At 30.7% G+C, this 19,229-nt stretch overlaps 1 protein-coding gene across 1 annotated transcript in view; it reads right to left on the bottom strand.

Moving 5' to 3' along the window:
* Positions 1 to 1,121: 1,121 nt before the first annotated feature.
* Positions 1,122 to 19,229, bottom strand: part of LOC105363713 (uncharacterized) — a 41,617-nt gene continuing 23,509 nt past the window's right edge. The window contains exons 4-12 of the mRNA XM_011501463.1: positions 17,141 to 17,343; positions 11,237 to 11,705; positions 7,801 to 8,074; positions 6,756 to 7,349; positions 6,104 to 6,453; positions 5,135 to 5,510; positions 3,937 to 4,007; positions 3,063 to 3,588; positions 1,122 to 2,414 (exon numbers count right to left, since the gene is read on the bottom strand). Coding sequence (XP_011499765.1) covers positions 2,010 to 2,414; positions 3,063 to 3,588; positions 3,937 to 4,007; positions 5,135 to 5,510; positions 6,104 to 6,453; positions 6,756 to 7,349; positions 7,801 to 8,074; positions 11,237 to 11,705; positions 17,141 to 17,343 — 3,268 coding nt within the window. The 3' untranslated portion in view covers positions 1,122 to 2,009. The remainder of the gene's footprint in view (positions 2,415 to 3,062; positions 3,589 to 3,936; positions 4,008 to 5,134; positions 5,511 to 6,103; positions 6,454 to 6,755; positions 7,350 to 7,800; positions 8,075 to 11,236; positions 11,706 to 17,140; positions 17,344 to 19,229) is intronic.

Genomic DNA, 19,229 nt, shown 5'->3' with positions numbered 1-19,229 from the left:
CTCTCTCTCTCTCTCTCTCTTTGTACAGCTAGATTTTAAGCAGTGAGTTTAAAATTGATATATTTTCGAAATGAATTCGTTGACTATTTGTAAAGAGATACGAACATTCGAGAGCGACGACATTTTTTGAAGAAACTCTTTGAAAAGTGTAATGCGAACGTCTTCATACACGGCATTACATTCATATAGGAATTTAAGAAAATTTGTCTCAGTTACCATAGTTTTAAATTTCATATTTAATACTAATGATAAAACTATGAAACAAAATAACTAGATTTGTATTTACGTCGGTACATATTCTGTTGGATTATGGGATAAAGATATAATAATACTATTCAAGTAAAATATTGGGCGGATACGACTACTTCTCTAAGGCCTCGCTCATGAATCATTATTAAATGTAATATTCTTTTTAATTATTTATCTGATTTAGTCCCATGCATGAAAATCATCAAAGCTCTTTGCACGACGTAAGAAATAGAAACGAGACTGAGCATATTTCAGCTTTGCCTTAAATAAAAATGTAAGCCCTATTATCATAGCGCAGTCGATTAAATTCCTTTTCTATATTATTATTATTATTATTATTATTATTATTATTATTATTATTATTATTATAATAATTATTATTATTATTATTGATTATTGATTATTATGATTATTGATTATTGTGATTATTATGATTATTGATTATTATTCTTATTGTTGTTGTTTGTGGTTGTTTTTGTTTTTTGGTGTGTTTCTATTATTTTCTATTGTGCAGCAAGCTTTAATAACTTATTCATTCGGTTGTTTATTGAATGTCATGGCTCTGCAACCAATCAAATGCCTAAATCATTGTAAACTGTAATGACGATCATGTTTATCCCATCAATTCCAACCTACTTATCCCTGAAACAATTCCACTTCTTAATAAATCTCACAATTTTTCAGTCTAATAGTTTTTCCAAGAATCTGTCTCATAAAAAAGCGTACTTCCACGTATTGTGGGTACACGTGGATTCCATTTTGAATAAATCGATAAAATCCCTTTTAATTTCTGCCCGTTAAAACATTCTTTCGATATTTACTATTCTTTCGGATACATGTCTTTTTTTCTTTTTTTTTTTTATTTTTTTTTTTTTATTTCTTGATCAACACAAATACTTTTATATTAAATTTTACGCATTTCATTATAAGTGGTCATTCTACACCGTTAGCTTGAGTTTCGTATCTCCCTTTTTACTTCGCCGCCATTATTACTTCATGATATATTCCAATTACAATTAATAGAACGAAATAAGTTGCTTGATTACGTTTAAACAAATTGGGCATTAAAAATCGTTGTTTCGATGTGATTGTTAAATTGTTCGAACGAAGAGGTTGAATAGTAGTTCCGTTAAACGAATGCGTAGCTGTCGGAAGACTTAAATTCTTTCAAAGGGAGTCTGAGACTCTGCAGAACCAACGGCTTTAGCGTAGAGATTAAAATACCAACAAGAAAATATCTTACATATTCATTTCGTAGTTGCTCTATTATCAGATAATTCTATTTAAAGAGTCTAAGAAAAGATTTTTATCTCGCTTATCCCTATACTGTTATATAGCACTTTGTCACGTAAGTGAATAATATATTTGATTCATAATAAATGAATCGATTATGAGAATTTCTTAGAGTTCGCTTTCTACCTGTATTCCCGTCCGTATCAACCATCGTTCGGTTGTTCTATCAACTGAACCCGATCTTATCAATCTGCTTTCGATTTCGCAAAGCTGCAATACAGTTGCCTTTTAACTTATACTATCAGATTTTTCTACAAGTAACTCTAGAAATCCGATATTGCTTATTTGATGTTTCGCAGATATAAAGCCCGTCACAAGGCTGAGCATAATTCCATCCTAGTATTTATCTCTTAACTACAATAGGTACTTCGAGTTTGGAGTGTAAATATTGCATTGGACACTCCCTTCAGAATAATACATTGTCAGTGATGGCGTGGCAATAAAACGTTTTTCGTCTTTATCGGAAATCAAGGTGGATGTAGTTCAAAGTGGTGGGCTCGAGCCGTCAGTATAGCCTTAAGTTCGGATTCCAATTGATTTTTCGCGCGTTTACTCACAGACTGGCCATCAACGACCGGTTGGACAGCAAATTTCGACGATGACTCGTCGAATTTGCTACTTTCGCTGATATCCTTGTTTTCGTGACTTCTAGCTCGTCTGATTGGCTTTTTCAACGATATAACATCGTCTTGGCTATTCTGATGCTCGTCATCGATCGGCTGCGGCTCTTGATTTAGGACGAAAATAGAAGATGAGCCAATGGCTTCCGACGATCTAGATATATCGATTCCGGAACCCCATTCACGAGATAATTTGCGACCTATCACCGAAGTCAATTCGCTATTCGGGGAAAGTAGAGGGCTTCTGGATACCTATGGATTAGAAAGAAATTCGATAGAGAGACAAAAAAAAAAAAAAATAAATAAATAAATAAATATCTACAAATACTTATTAATTTATCTATATAAATCACTTCACATAACTCCACGTGTATACAAATGTATGCGCACGCACGCGCGCATACAACAAATTCAATGTAATAAATTATATTATATATAAGTAATGAAAAAATAAATTGCTTTCGAAATGCTAATCTTATTAAAATTTTACTAAATAAAAAGTATTTAATTCATTTGTGCTCATCCAAGGATTAGTAATAATCTAACAATTTAATAATACTTTATGAATATTTCACTTTTTAACGAGAATCATTTTTAATCAAATAAAATTTAAGTAAAAATAAAAATATGATTTTTTTGTTTTGTTTTTTGTTTTTTACACGTAGCTCAATTTATGCTTAAATATTGCGTTTTTAGCGATTTGACGAAACTCTTTTGTAAGTGTTTCAGCAATGACAAACGTTAGAATGAAAAAATATAAAATTCATAAAGACTTGATGATACAATCGACTAAAGTATCTATGTAAAATCAATGTAAAAGCTTGAATTATTGCGAGCAAAGTGAAGTGAGCCAGAAATTCAAAATTTGCCCTCAATACGCGTGTAAATGTCCTCTATTACTTGATAATGCTGTCCAGAGGAGGAATGCGGTGTTCGGAGAGTAGCAAAGACGGGGAACGATTGTCCCCTTTTGGCAGGGCTTCGCTGTTTCGGCGTCGGGACGCCTCCCATCGACTCTCCTCTTTGATGGGCGCGCAAGTTCGTGCTTCCCCCGAAGTTCGAGGATAATTTTGGCGTCGGCGGAGGCGATTCCCCGTTACCGTGGCTGAGCCTCCTGCCGACCATCTCCATGGGACTGCGGGCGCGCAGATTCGAGTTGCTCAGAGTGAACTCGAGAGGTTTCATTGACTGGCTGCACGTCGCGGCATCGAGGCCTATCGGTGCAAGGCCAAGTCGCGAGCCCGCGAGATTCGAGGAGCTGTGGCTCTTCTCGCTACGTTGCCGAGGACTCGTCGTGCCTCGGAGCATCATCGGACTTTTGCTTCTGCTCCTGCTGGGTTCGCGAACCTTGTCCTTCGTAAGGTCTTTCTTGATTGCGCCCTTGGACTCGTCGGGCCCCGAGTCCACTTTCTCCTCTTGTTGGACTCTAAAAAAAATTCAACCCCATATTTCTTGACTTGATTTAACAATGAGCTTAAGCACTATACGTCATGCATCCCATCGACAATAAAATTGCATACGCTTGCTTATAAGAATAACAAATGGTGCCTACGATATATGTTGCGTATATTATTATGTAATTAATTATGTAATTAACAAGGTCGGGGGCGTCATTGATTTTATGTATTTATATATGTAGTTTTTTTTTTTTTTTTTAATTTATTGTAATTTAATGAGGTATAATAACGAAGAGGTGAATAGAATTTATTATACGAATACGTAATTATTGGGATATACTTATCAGAGAGAAACTTTTTCACTTTAAACCACTGACCTTCGAATTTCCTGGATCATCTCAAAGAATTGCGCTTTGCTTTTACGTCGGCGACGCTGTTCGTGTTCCTTCTGGAACAAATCAGACTTACGTACTTTGTTCAAATGCTACGCTTAATAATATTACACGTTAATAATAATTACAATTTAATCGGCAATTTAATTGTGCTTTTGTAGGGTTGAACATTATAAGCAAAGGCGATAAATGATAGGACACTAAATGCACATGCGAACGCAGACAGAATAAAAAAAAAAATTTCAAAAAATTGATTAAATATGATGATAAAAGCATTTTACCGCTATAATTAAAGAAGCAAAGACAAACAAACAAAAAAACAACAAAAAAAGAATTAAATCATTGTTTGGAATTTCATAAGTATGATGTCTCATTCGATGCTATTGAAAATTTACCAATATACTATTAGTGCATTTATAATAATTTTTTTATAATTATTACTAAATATGCATATCTTGTTAAAGTATTGAAATCCACAATAAACATAGTTTAGTAATCATTAATTTATCGATTAATTCATCGAAAAGTTTATCCAAATATTTAAGCGCTCTGTAAGATCTGATAAATGGATTGCATAATAAATTTTATTAAGCTAGGAATAATATTTTCCGAATCTAATAATCTCTAACTGTTGAAATCTTGCGTAAAACTTTTTAATTTACTTAGCATTATTTTCCATCAATGTTATAGATGACAATAGAGTGTTATAAAAAAATATTTGTCACGTAAATAATATTTGCATTTTAAGTCAACAATGTTTTTTTTTTTTTTTTTTTTTTTTTTTTTTTTTTTTTTTTTTTTTTTTTTTTTTTGATAAAAATTCATTTGATCGAATTAATAATAATCAAATTTTCATTTTAATTAATGATGGAAAATCCAGATACACGCATTTAGAGGTAAAATTACTCGTTAAAGAACTAAATGCATACAATCTATAGTATTTACCGCCTCGTATTATAAATAAGCTAATGTCTACTTTTATTTATTAATGTATTAATTTGTTAATCGTTGTGTCAATAGGCATTGCGTCAATCGATCGTCTGGCATTAAATATAAATTTGCCATTAATCGGGAAGGTTAAAGGTAAAATTTTACGGTCTGCAGAATATTTAGCAATGGCGAGAGACAAAAATGATAAATATTGGACAAAGTGCAAAGCCAAATCGAAAGTCCACCCGCTTACCCTTTTCACGCTTTTCTGGAAGAGCGAGGTGATCTGTCCTTGTCTAACAGTGTGCACTAGCTCGCGCGCTGCATGATGCGGCGACACCAATTCCACGCAATTAATGAACCTGTACAATTTTTGCGAGAAGAACATGACGTTACGACTGCGCCACATAGAATTCTTCGGTCTCTGGCGCAGCTTCGGCAAACTGTATTTATAGAATATGTGCTCGCCAACGAGGATTACAACGCCGAGGCTCATGCCAAGCCCAAGGAGACAGAAGACTCCAGCTACCGAAGAGACACCCAGCGGTCGGGGTTGACCCGCTTGTCGGGGTTGACCGTCGTAACCAAAGCTCGAAGCCGCTCCACGCATACAAGGCAAACCACCGTACCTGCATTTGACACATTAAGGCTTCTGTTTGCTTAATATGTTAAGCTTTGTAATCGTCTACTTCCATACCAGACAAACTTTGAAGTATCATTAAATAGTTAAGTATGCATAAGGATATTAGTGTAGGATATAGGAATTAACATAGACGTGAAAATTTTTTTTCATCTTTTTTCCTTATATATTGGAAATTTTTAACTTTACACTTACATTGGCAGTCGCTAAATATTTTAACGTATAAGCCAAGATCTGTCTTGTATTATCTAATAAATTTTATAAATATCGATTGGTTAAAGTATTTTTTTACCTGACAGTCTTTGCCAAATAATAATTGAGACTTGTTTTTGGCAGACAAATTGTGACAAATTGTAACAAATTTTGTGAATGTGATTATTATTTTCAATGGTATGGCCATTACTTGGCTATATAAATAATACTTAAATATCCTATTAGTTATGCAATATTTGAAATTCTAGGTAAATTTTTCACAGTAAAAAAAAAAAAAAAAAAATTCGTTATAAGAAAAGAAAAAAACTAGTCGATGATGAAAGGAAAAATTTTTTAATTTGTTGGAAGCTTAGTCGATGAAAGACTCACCATTTTTCTTGTAAAATGTCGAGAAGTCCTGTACTAGTATAATTGGCAATTATTTGAGAGATACTCTCCTTTAACGGATGACCCTTCGACAATGCAACAGCGTAAGTATCTTCCTTAATAGAGTCACCGATTTTTTCCAGTCTGCAGCCATTATCGGTCGCCCGATAATAATCGATAATTGGAGTATCGGCTATAAGAATATCCAGACTGCCATTAAGTAATCTGTCAACACCGTCAGCGACATCCAAGACGGAATACCGGGACATGTATGACCACAATCGGGGATTCGCTTGCTGGACATAATATTCAGCTGCCGATGCCTTTGGCGCCGCGACTTTCTGCAGCAAAAGCTACGATTGCGAGTTGCGCGTTATGTATCGAAGCTTAACATAACGAGGGCAAGAGAAAGCGAGTGAAAATTAAAAAAAATATTTTACGAGTATATAGATATTATTTAGACGAGTAGTAAGACGATTACTCGTACATAGTTAATATATCCTTATACGTATTTAATACAAAATGCATCAACATATCCACAAACTAAATTATTAACATTATTTACAATGTGAAATTTTCAATTAAGCCTGATAAGACGCTATTAGAATTATTAGTTGAAATTGTAATTTGAAAGGAGACAGGTTAGTGGACTTACGCTTCGGTCGTAATAATTATTGACGGTGGAGTAAAAGAAGAGTCCGGCAATAAGTGCGGCTATGTTAGCCGTGTAGGAGGCGACGAAAATGACGGAGAATCCACCCCAGACATTGATGAGAAACTTATTTGGCCAGGACTTGGGCGCTTTGAAAGCCACGAGATGACCGCAGAGCAGACCCCACATGACCCATAGGGCCGACGCTATGGAGAAGTTCTTGCTGCGCTGGCGCCCCCAAGGGTTCAACCCAAAAGGGCTGAACCACTCGTAGGCAGCGACGAACATCGCGGTGATGTTGAGGGACGTGAATACGGCTATCCAGAGCTCGGGACTAAAAGGCTGGAGGAAGGCTAACAAGGAAAAGCTGTTGCGCTCCTTAGGCGCTATGAGGAAGCTCACGCTGCTGAAGTAGTAAGGGGTCGTGAAGTCGACGACTTGGGAACGATGCGAGTAGACGCTCATCGGTGCGAACGCCAGCTGAGCCTTGCCGGACAGCAGTTCACCGACGACGCCGTTCCACGTGCCGTTCCGACCTCGTCTGCGCCCGAACAAACCGTCTTTCACCACATGAAGGTCGAAGCGGAACTCCAGGTCCTGCAATTGTTCGGAACGAGCCTTGACCTACCACACCTTTATCACGCGATAAATGGTTGTTAGGTTAGCCAACAATATTTCCAATCGATCCAGCAGACGGATCTTTTTGGATCCATTGCACTGGCAAGCAAGCTCATTAAACCAATAATAAATCATTTATTTCAAATTTCATTTATAACTATCTTTTATCTTTATAATTGTAACGAATTAAACTCGAGAGATTTCCTATATTGAAGAAAATGTCCTGAGAATAGTTTGTGACCTTAAAAACACCTTTTTTATTTTTGTTAAATGTATCGATATTATATATATATATATATATATATATACGATTGATAAAACAATTGATAAAAGAAAACAGATTAACTTATATATACGCGCGCGCGTATATGTTAAGCCACTACACCGTTTAATGGAGATGTAATAATATTTTCATAAAGGATATATAGACCTGGGAGACTTGATAAAGTAAATCCATTGAGTAGCCGTAGCAGCACTTGATGGTATTTCCGTGTTTGCACGTCAGTCCTCGCAAGCAAGTGCCTTCTTGGAGGTTCGTGACCATCGCGAAGGGAGGCGCCAGGGCTGTAACGATTTTGTAGGACGGCATACCGATCTTTTCGCGGCCCTCCTCGATGTACGCTGGAACAATTCCACCGCCTGGCCAGATTATCGTATCCAAACGAACCTCACGGCCTCCCCTTATGGAGCCTACTTTTGTCCACCTGGTGAATGTGCATGGAGATTTGCAACACAAATATTAACGCGGGACTCGAGGCATTCAACGACGGCAAAAAATAATGCACCCATAGACGAAGAATGTGCACGACGGTCTTTATTGCCGTACTAATAAAATTAAATATTTCTTAGTATTTGCGTATTATTATTATGCGTATAACACAGCTGCAATCATTTATATGATTGAATACAAAGTCACGAGATATTGGAATGATTTTAGAATGAGATTTTAATAAGATTGATAATGCATAAAAAATTCAATTTAACGGATAGGAGTGTTAGATGTTGACATACCGCGTATAAGCGAAAGCCCCGTGAAAATTTACATTAAAACCAGTACGGAAAACTTTTGCGACGTATGTTGATAGAGAAGATTATAAAATATTATAAAAGAGGGATGATGAATGTGCAATATCTTTAGTTTCCCATAATAAATTGAAAACTAACATAGCAAGATACTTTATCATTAATAACACAGATTGCTACAATACATTATTTATAATTTTTCATAAGATTATCTAATATATGCTCGAACAAATTTTAGATGAATCATCGATATAAATTGGATTTGATCCATTTAAAGTAGCACGTATAAACATAATATATTTGATACTAAATATTATGTCGATTTATTTCATATATATTGAATGAATTCTAGTTGTTAAAATAGCAAAAAATTTATAAAATGTAAAGGTCCTTCTGTTTCGTATTAAAATTATGAATTAACAATACGTTCAAATATATATGATATCCTCGTAAATCTCTACATAATAATTAAAATTATTTTGTATAAATTGCATGGTTACGTTAATCAGTATATAATAACAAACATTAGGAAATAGATATTATTTTCAATTATAATTTCACTAACGATTACGACAATTTAACTATGATTAAATTAATGTTTGCGCTATATATCACGTAGGGAAGCTTAATGTTATTTACGTAAGAAATTTCTATAAACAAAATGAGTAATCATTGCAACATATTATTAAATTAACAATACCGGATGAAACTTAAGAGAATATGTTATAGTTTGCGCTCTTTATAATAAGTTTATAAAAAGTATCGTAAGGATGATAGGGGTGAATAGTAAAATAATATCAATAAAATATAATTATATAATACGACCATATTGAAATGATAATTATTTAAGCTAATTCATCGAAACAAATAAATGAATTACGTAAGTATGAAATGTATGTATGTTTAATAAACTAAAAATATACCATCAAATTTATGAAGAATTATGTCAGTTTAAAAACTATTACATAACTCTCTCTCTCTCTCTCTCTCTCTCTATCTATCTATCTCTCTCTCTCTCTCTCTCTCTGTGTGCGTGTGTGTGTATTAACGAGTAATTTTGTTGTGTGCTTTAATAATTATGACTCTAATTTTAGTTCTATATTGAAATAATAATACTATACAAGTGCTTTTCATATTTATGAAAACAAGAGGGGATCCGTTAAGAAAACACGAAGAACAATAGTGCAGCTTTTCATTATAGCAAACATTTCATCTTACAGCTGTATTGTTTGAATCCACTGGGATTTTATATTAAAACTTGATTGTGTCATTTTTAATTTCAAGAATAAACAGCAGCGTAAAGATGTCTAACATTAAATACAAAGATAAATTACACGATTAGAAAGCTATTGGAGGACTTTTTTTATTTACATTGACATAACTTTTATATATTCAATTAGATAAAGGTGATTTTTAATTGTTTTTAGTTGTTTTTAAATTATCAATACACAATTTAAAATAGAAAACAAATAGTAATATCAATAATTCCTTTAATAAGGACTACAATTTAAAAGTATAACATATATTATGTGTGCTTGCATATTGTTAAATGAAATTTTTAAATGAAATATGCAAAATTGAAAGACAAGAGAAGTAGAAATTTAAACAATAGTAATATTTTATTAAAAGTGTGCAAAAGTCTTCTATAAAAAGTCTTTGTTAAAATTTACAAATTAAGGATAAATCATTATGAATTATTTATTGCGTTATATGATCAAGTAATTAAAAAGGAATCTGAAAATTAGAAATTCAATTAATATATTGAAATTGAAAATTTATTGTCGGCTTAATGGTTAATAATATTAAACAAATGGATAAGTCTCAATTTTTCTCGAATTCTATGTTCTAAGTGGGACCGAATATCATTCAAGCATTAACTTTAAATTTAAAAAAATCTTCGAAAATTCTTTCGATATTTTATATTTAGTCAAAGTATAATTGTACGACAATAAAACATATCTTTTATAAGCTATTATGTCTATTGTACACTTCCAATAGAAAATCGATGGTACATTTTTTAAAGGCACTTTTGCTTCTCGAGACTCTGATCTTCAGGACGTATGTCACTTTAAAAAAAAAAAATTCAACCCCTTCAACGGGAGTATCCATTTTCTTTTTTTTTTTTTTTATACAAATATTGGGCAACGCTAATTACAGAGTAAAGTCTAAAGTTTAAAAGAATAAAATGAACGACCGAATTATTATGTAAATAATTAGAAATCCGTTTGTCGCTGATCTCTTTGCACAATTTCTTTTCTGGCGCATTGAAATATAATAACAAACTCAAAGTCAAGAACTTGGTACGTTGGTAATTTTTTTTTTTTTTTATACAAATATTGGGCAACGCTAATTACAGAGTAAAGTCTAAAGTTTAAAAGAATAAAATGAACGACCGAATTATTATGTAAATAATTAGAAATCCGTTTGTCGCTGATCTCTTTGCACAATTTCTTTTCTGGCGCATTGAAATATAATAACAAACTCAAAGTCAAGAACTTGGTACGTTGGTAATTTGGTAAATTTAAATTTCACCAGAAGCACCGATGTCATTATCAAGATAATTGCAGTGATTTTCCAGTCGGATTGCATAAAACATCCAAGTGCATAAAACAAAAATGTTTCTTCAGATATTGCGCACGTACATCTTTCCCTTTAGAATATTCCCAATTTTTTTTATATGTCCCGAAAGATAAAAGCCTTTCAAAGCTGAAAATTGGCAGATTCGCGAGAAATTGAATTTCGTACAATGGCAGTGCAGTGAAAGTAGCTGTAATTCACAATACGAGAGACCAAAGCGTGAAAAAAAATTTAACAGCGTGACGCTACGTGACAGCTCCGCTCACCTCAGCTGCGTCTTGTTCCCAGGGAAGAGGATGCCCTGGAGGTTGAGCAGGTGGAACTCGGCCTTGTCCCTCGATATCTGCTTGGCGGACTCCCTGAGCTTCGCGGTAAGGCTGTAGGAGAGGTTGGCCCTGACCTCGGCCACACCCGGATGCCTGGGCCGCGGCGGCTCTCCAAGACACTCCGGGACGAAGACCTCCTTGAGCTGTGCCTCGCTGATCCGCCCTAAACGTGGCCTCGACTCGAGCATCGTCCTGTCCAGCGCCTGAGCCGCCTCGCGTATCATCCGTGCGAGGATGGTGTCGGGCCCGCCGCCGACCCGCCCATTCACCGGCCGCAGCGCAAGCATGCCCAGGGGCATGAAGCTCTTGGAATTGACATTTTTATCGTAGGTGCGCGTATCCTCGTCGTCCTCGAGGGAGCCGCCGTAAGCCGAGCGACTCGGCGTCTCTCGCTTCTTCGGCTTACGATCTGCAGCCACGAAGGGGTTGTTCGGTGACAGGGGCGACCAGGAGGAGGAGCCGAAGCTTCGAGTGCGCAACCGGAGCGTTCATTTACTTTCTCCAATGTGCATTTACAATTTTCAAGCGACCTTAGACTACGGACCTATCGAGCGGAGCTTCCAAATTCAAAAGCAAGTATTCATGTTGCTCGGGTCTAATGTGCCCGCAACACCTTTATTGCTCCGTTATTAATGCGGTTTTTATGCACATATTATGAAACTAGAAACCCTTTAGAAAATCAAGAATACATTTTCCAGGCTTAGTAGCTATCTAGGAAATGGACTATTTTTTCATTTATTTTCCTTGAAAATTACTTGGAAAAATTGTTCGAGATGAAAGAAGGATGTCGGTGTAAACTGATAATAAAAATGTTAAAAGTGGCTTCTTTTAGAAGAAGCATAAATTTAAAAATGTAAAAAATTACTTAATAGATTCCGGTAATCTTTTATCTGCATGTAAAATACTAATGAATAATAACACTTAATTCATGTGTTCTTCACGTCATAATTCAAGTGCATTTCAACATTTATATTCATTAGCAATATTTGCACAGATATTTTTCAAATAGCACGAAATACATGTGAATTTTATCTATTGCTAAATATATAAGATAAATGTAAATGTTGCAAGGTGGGCTGTAAAAAGTTTGTTTTTTTTTTACACCATTTTATCTTTCGTAATAAAATCAAGAAACTCATATAAAACTGTCGCAACGGGCATTAATGACAACGAAAGTTTTAAAAAAAAGATTTAAGAATAATTTCAACTTTTGTTCCAATCTGTAATAATAGAATTATAACAAACTATATTCTTAATAGAAAAAAAGAATGCATCTCCTAATGCACTTAAATATTGTTCTGAGAAAAAGCACGAAATAAATTAATAAATCAGAAAATCATTATTTATTCGATGCAAACTCAACGCAACACAGCTTTAACTATTTAATGGCTTTCTGTAATATGTTATTTCCATAATACCGCCATTGTAAAGATAAAAATTTAATTAGTAATAAGATTTATTTTAACGTTATATTTTAATTAATAATATAATAATAATAATAATGAAAAAGACTTGATAAGTTTGTTATTCACAGCATATAAAATAAAACTCTTATATATAATCCTTTGTCCGTTACATAATCCTCCTACTTTATTTGTAAGTTAATCCAATTTCCGATGTTATAAAATTCTCTGATATATTAAGTTAATACGTTGCAATATACATTTAAAGTAATTGTAAGATTGAGTATGTTTTAATAAAAGCAAAAATAAAACCCGTAAAATTATTCAGTTAAAAAAAAAAATTAATATATTAATACAATATTTCAATATAGTTGATAATGTTATTATTATTATTTCTTTTGTTATATTCAATAGAAATTTATAGTAGTAAATAAATATTTAGATTCTAATTCCAATCTAATATAATTTTAATTATGGAGATAAAATAAAAATTTAATGATGAATATGAAAGATTAAAATATACATGCATGTACGTATAAATTATAATAATGAAGTTGGATTGTAAGCATGTATATGTGTTATTTATATCATGAATAAAACATTGTCATATAAACAACATATTAGTTCTTGATAGTTTATATTATCTAATAATGAGAGTAAAGAAGTGAATTATTTATTGAACCGTTGGAATTAAATTTAATGCAAATTTTATATAAAACAGTCAAAATTCTCTTAATAATAATATATTGTCAGGAAAGTTTCATACTAATTTAGTTTTAACATTTAAATGAATAAGATGCACAGCATTACATGATTTCTTAATTGCATGATTTACATAAATAAGAATAAGAACATTTTTTTTTTTACTAACATATCCCTAAGGAAAATAAACATTTTTATTCAATTTATTCAATTTTTTAGTCTAATATTTCTGAAAAATGAAAGATTCTTACTTTTTACTACTATCTAAACTATAATTCTGAAGAAATATAGTTGAATTTGCAGTAATAGTAAATTTATAGACTATCAAGTGAAATAATGTGTCGTAGAGAAATCCTAATGTTCGTAGATTTGGGATATGTCACTAAGAAATGATTTTAAAGCATTTGAAAATACAAATATATATATATATATATATATATATATATATATATATATATAATATAACTGTAAATAAATTGAAATGTAGTTGGTAACCTATAATAATTAAATTCATCCATGCATTATGAATTAGTAATTAAATAGTTCTGAATTCTATTGAATTAAATAAAGAAATCTTTTGTCGATATTTATGATAAAAATGAAAATTGCAATGTTAAATCAATTTTAAGTCGATAAAACGATCGATTTTTGTTATTTATTCTTATTATCTCCGAGTTTACCATTTACACGTTTATGTTATGTTACGTTTACAAATCACTAAAATCAAATAATCGGAATATATTTAATTTATTGTGATATTTTCCAGGAACTACTTCTTGTCGTTTATATTTGATATTTTCTAGGAAATGATTCTTTATGTTTACATGCATATATAAATATAATACAAAAAGAGACGGTTTACAATTGAGAATATAATATATACTCTTGTTAATACATATAATAATTGAATTTTAAATATAACGAATAGAATAATTTCAAAATAGATATTTAATTAGAAGTCGTGTGATGAATATAAAAAGAAAGAAGTTAACTAGTTACTAAATAATTTATATAAAAAAAAAAAAACAAAAAAAAACAAGAGTATTTAAAATAACCGCCAAATAAATATACAAATAACTAAATATTTTTGTATTTCATTTATGTTTATCGAGATAAGAATAATGTTCTTAAAATCGTGTCATTTAATTTAGAATTTTGATGAATTATAAACAAATCAATCGATATTTGAAATAACATATAAGTTGACAATGAGTTTATATTGTGTTTTATATATATTTTTTTTTATATATAAAATAGAGTGTATATTTTTAATTATCGTGATTAGTTTATTAAAACATGCTTTAATACACGAAATTAAGAAAAAAAAAAAATTATAATGCATTTGCATAACGTTAATTAATTTTTCTTGTAAAACTTTATGAAAGAATATTTACAAGATGCCGCTGCAAAACTTCGTGGAGGAGAAAATGATGTCAGTAATATAAATAGATAAATTTAGACTTTTATTATATTACAAAGTTTTTTATTGAACTCACGTACTTTAAATATAAAGATATATATGTGAGATAATACGAACAATTCCAGATGCAGCATTGCATAATGAAATAGTTCAGTTTTTAAACACAAAGCATTAAGAAAACATATGATTCACAAAATCTATTACCGATGTTATGGGTTAATTAACTTTTTTATTGTTGTTAGTAATACGTAAATTATTAATAGATAAAGATATAAGTTATATTAACATTGTCGATTAATCTATTTGAAAACATTTTAAAATAAAATAGAGATCAAGTATAATTTTAATGTAAAATTGTAATATGTATATTACTATTGGTAAGTATAAAACATGTTAAAGAAAATTATTAAATATGAACAAATAGTTGAAAAAATAATAATAGATGAAGATTTATATGTAATATACGTGCAATGTAGATAAAATATTAATTCTGGATATGTTAATAAAAAAGTTTAATAAACGCAGATTAGTTTTAACAAAGATCTAAGCTAAATGTTTGGAATTCGTAAATCATAAATATTATGTATTAAAAATAGCAATAATAATAATTAAAATTTCAATGTATCAAGAATGATTTCAAAACTAGTTTAATGGTATTAAAATGAATAATAGCATTAAATTATAATAAATATAATAAATATTTATTAGTATAAAAATACACAAATAATTTAGAAATTTAGAAATGTATATGAGGTGTCTCTACTATATAATATGTAATAATATGTGTATATATGCATATATACATATATGTACAAATTATGTTTATTGCAATAAAGTTTTTTTGAAATTTTGCAAATAGTATATTGAAGAATTATAAAGTAATTGTTTAATTTTTCCAATTTGAAAAACATGATTTTAACTAATTATTTAATAATAAGAAATATTTCTTTTAAATAGAATATTCAATTATTATATCTATTAATTAGGAATAGTTGAATTCGAGAAAATCTATTTATCTCGAGATATCTATTTAAACTTTGTAGTACTTGACTTAATTTAAATATAAATTGTGAGCTTAAAGGATAGAGAATAAGTAGAGGAAATCATTTATCAAAACTAGTCAAGATACATATGAACTAAATGAAAATTAATTGACCTTTGTAAATGGTAAATTTTGTATCTACTATTTTATACAAAAAATTTATTAACATTTTTTAAGTTATGTAGGTTGAATATGTTCGGTTTATGCAGATTTAGTTAGTTATTGTAAAATGAAAACATTGTAATATAATGAAAAGAGTGTTTGTTAACATCTAAAAATAAAATTTGTGTTTGAATATTTGATGAAGCATTTTATACTTTCTGATGTAGTACTACGTCATATAAATTATGTCTTAAAAGTAATTAATGTGTTATTGAATTGAAATTATGTATATTTAAAAATTGATTGAAACACAAAAATATTACGAGTACGCAACGCAATGTTCAGACGTATAAAATAATAAAGCATATAAAATCATTTCAAATTTGTATTGTTGATATATAATTTGAAAGTAAGAATTTCTAATTAAATGATATTAATGCAAATTGTTGATCTCGGAATCGTATATCTGTTGAATGATAAAAATAAATATTTTGCGAAGTTTTATTGAATTTCTTAATTCTTAATTCCTAGCTTGAAAAATATATTTGTTTAACCATTTCGTATTTATAGATAGTTTTTGGATTACATATATCGAAGATAGTAAAAATACGTATAAAATCATTTTTTTTTACTTCAAAATAATGAACATTGTAAAGCAGAAGAAGAATGGCTAGGTTTACAACTTTTCTTATCTCATTCTGCTTTATGCGTTTACATAAGATTTTTAAATATAAAATATTTATGGTATTTTATTTAGCGTAAGAAAAGAGTTGAACTAATTTGACGTATCCGTAACAAAGGATGTGTTATTTAAAATTTTATGAATTTGTATTAATAAGTAATTTTAAAAATAAAAATAATATTCTTACTTCAACCAAGTTAATTTCATAATTTTTCATACAAAGCCAAGGATTCTAGTAACTTCGAATAAGCGTTTATATATAATAATAAATAAATTGATTTTATGTTGAGGCATTATTTATGCAGGAGCTCATAATTGCTAATAATTGTAAAAGAACATTTAGAATTGTTAGATGCATAAAATGGCATCGGAACCCTTGAGCGACACTCGAAACTTCATTTATATAAGTTAAAATAATAATAAGTTTCTACTTATTATAATTAAGAATGATTGTAATGACAGTTTTGTGGCTTTGTAATAAATCCGAACGCACCTTTCGCGTCGCTCTGCCAATGATAATCCTGTAGTTTCTGTATTTCGCTAACTAGATTTGAGAGGGTATGAATACTGATGTCGCTGACCGGAGTGAGATTTGGTCCGAACTCCTGGTTGTCGGTCGGTGGCAAGTAATCGCTTGTCACGGAAACTCGGGCATTGTGTAGTACATGCGAGCCGATGATGTTCGGCTCGTTAGATCTGCCAATGGAAAATAATCAAGGATCACTGCGGGGTAGTCGTGGAACGATTATACCATTACATAAGGTATCCCGATAATTACTTTCGGTATCGGGAGCTCGAAATGCATACGCTTTCAAGAAATAGGGATTTATTGATATCGAACTGGATGCGTTGGAGAGATTAGGGCTGGAATAGGGTGGGGCGAGGGGAAAGGTTCGACGTACAATTCCTTTGTTTATGGACTAGATTGGACGATCATTGAAATATATGCAAGAGTAACGCGTGTAATTTCGAGTCTCTCTCTCTCTCTCTCTCTCTCTCTCTCTCTCTCTCTCTCCCTGTCCCTCTCCCACTCTCTTAACGTTTAATTATCTTGCTGGCTAATAATAAGGAATTACTGTATCTATACGTAAACAAATTATAATTGCTGAATAAGCATTGTTGGAATAGGGAGAAAGATAAGATATCAAATTCATTGTGTACAGTATTTGGTCAAAGTAAGAAATGACAATATTTTTCTTACGATTTTCGTAAATGCTATTGTTATTGTTATATCAAATAATAGAACGTTTAAAATCCTTTGAACAAACCTCTTAGGAATCGGGCTGATTTGAAATTGGTGAAATTTAATCTATAACAATTGTCCGCGATAAAATAAATTGGATTTAAAATTATATTTAAAAGTTATGTCTATCTTGTCCTCTATCTTGTCAATAGTTTTCGTAAAACGATGTATTCTCGAGGCTATATAAAGTTAAATAATAAAGTTAATTAGCTACGATTACAAGTTTGCGTTACACGACTTGACGTCAGAGCATTCATTTTGACAAATCTAATTATGATAGGGTAAAAGCGGTTGTTGCTAACTACCTTAGATTAATTGGCTATATAATTTGATTAACAAATATCGAGTAATAAATAAACATTGAATATATATATATATATATATATATATATATATATATATATGACATGTAGAGTAATAAATAAACATTGAAAGCTAATTTAAGTGGTTATATTTTCTAAAATTAAAAATTTAAGATAATTTAATGGACATTAATGCTTGGGCTTTCGTTGAAGCTACGAAGTTTAATTATTTGAAAAATTGTGTATAAACATTCCTATATTACACGAAGCTTAATATGCACTTGAAATACGATTTAATTTATCTTGACTTTTTAATTTAATTTTATATTAGATTTTTATTCAAATACATTAGTTGAGAAGTTAAAATATATATTTATCCAAACTTTCTTACTTGATAAGAAAATCTTAATTGAAATAAATTCAAGTTCATATATTATTAATATTTACTCGTATTTTAGGACAATTGTATTCAAGGACTGCAAATATAACGAAATCAAAAACAACCGAATCATTTAGTAATACTTTCATGTCCGTACGAATGATATTACTGTATAAAAAAAAAATGCAATTTTAAATAAATGAGGTGAAAAAGATAAAAATAACTCGATTGGATAGTCTATATATCATGTGCTGGTTATCAAACAAGATAGCTTTCATCTTTTTCTTATATGCTCTAGCATTATTTTATGAGAAGAATATATAAACTATCGTCTTCTTTCATTTTTTTTTTTTTTTTAAGTTCATGCGCATTATTGAAATCTTAAAGGGAACTTATTATTTATTTTCTATTTTTTAATATTTTAATGGAATACAAAAGAAGTATGCTGAAAATAATAATAAACTCTTGTCTTAATTGTAATAAATATTGAGAATTTTGACAAATTTTAATATTATAATATTTTTTACAAGAAATTATCTATAATAAATGATTGTTCGTATTCAACGAGATTTTAATTGATGAATGGTTTTTATTAATGATTTTTAGCCATTAGTAAACAAATAGATAAAATTAATTGATTTGTTCAGTTATGACACTT

Source organism: Ceratosolen solmsi, unplaced genomic scaffold, assembly GCF_000503995.2.
Source record: "Ceratosolen solmsi marchali unplaced genomic scaffold, CerSol_1.0 scaffold3, whole genome shotgun sequence".
Taxonomy (NCBI): Eukaryota; Metazoa; Arthropoda; class Insecta; order Hymenoptera; family Agaonidae; genus Ceratosolen; species Ceratosolen solmsi.
Note: the sequence above shows the minus strand (reverse complement) of the source record. Positions and strands in the feature narration are given on the sequence as shown.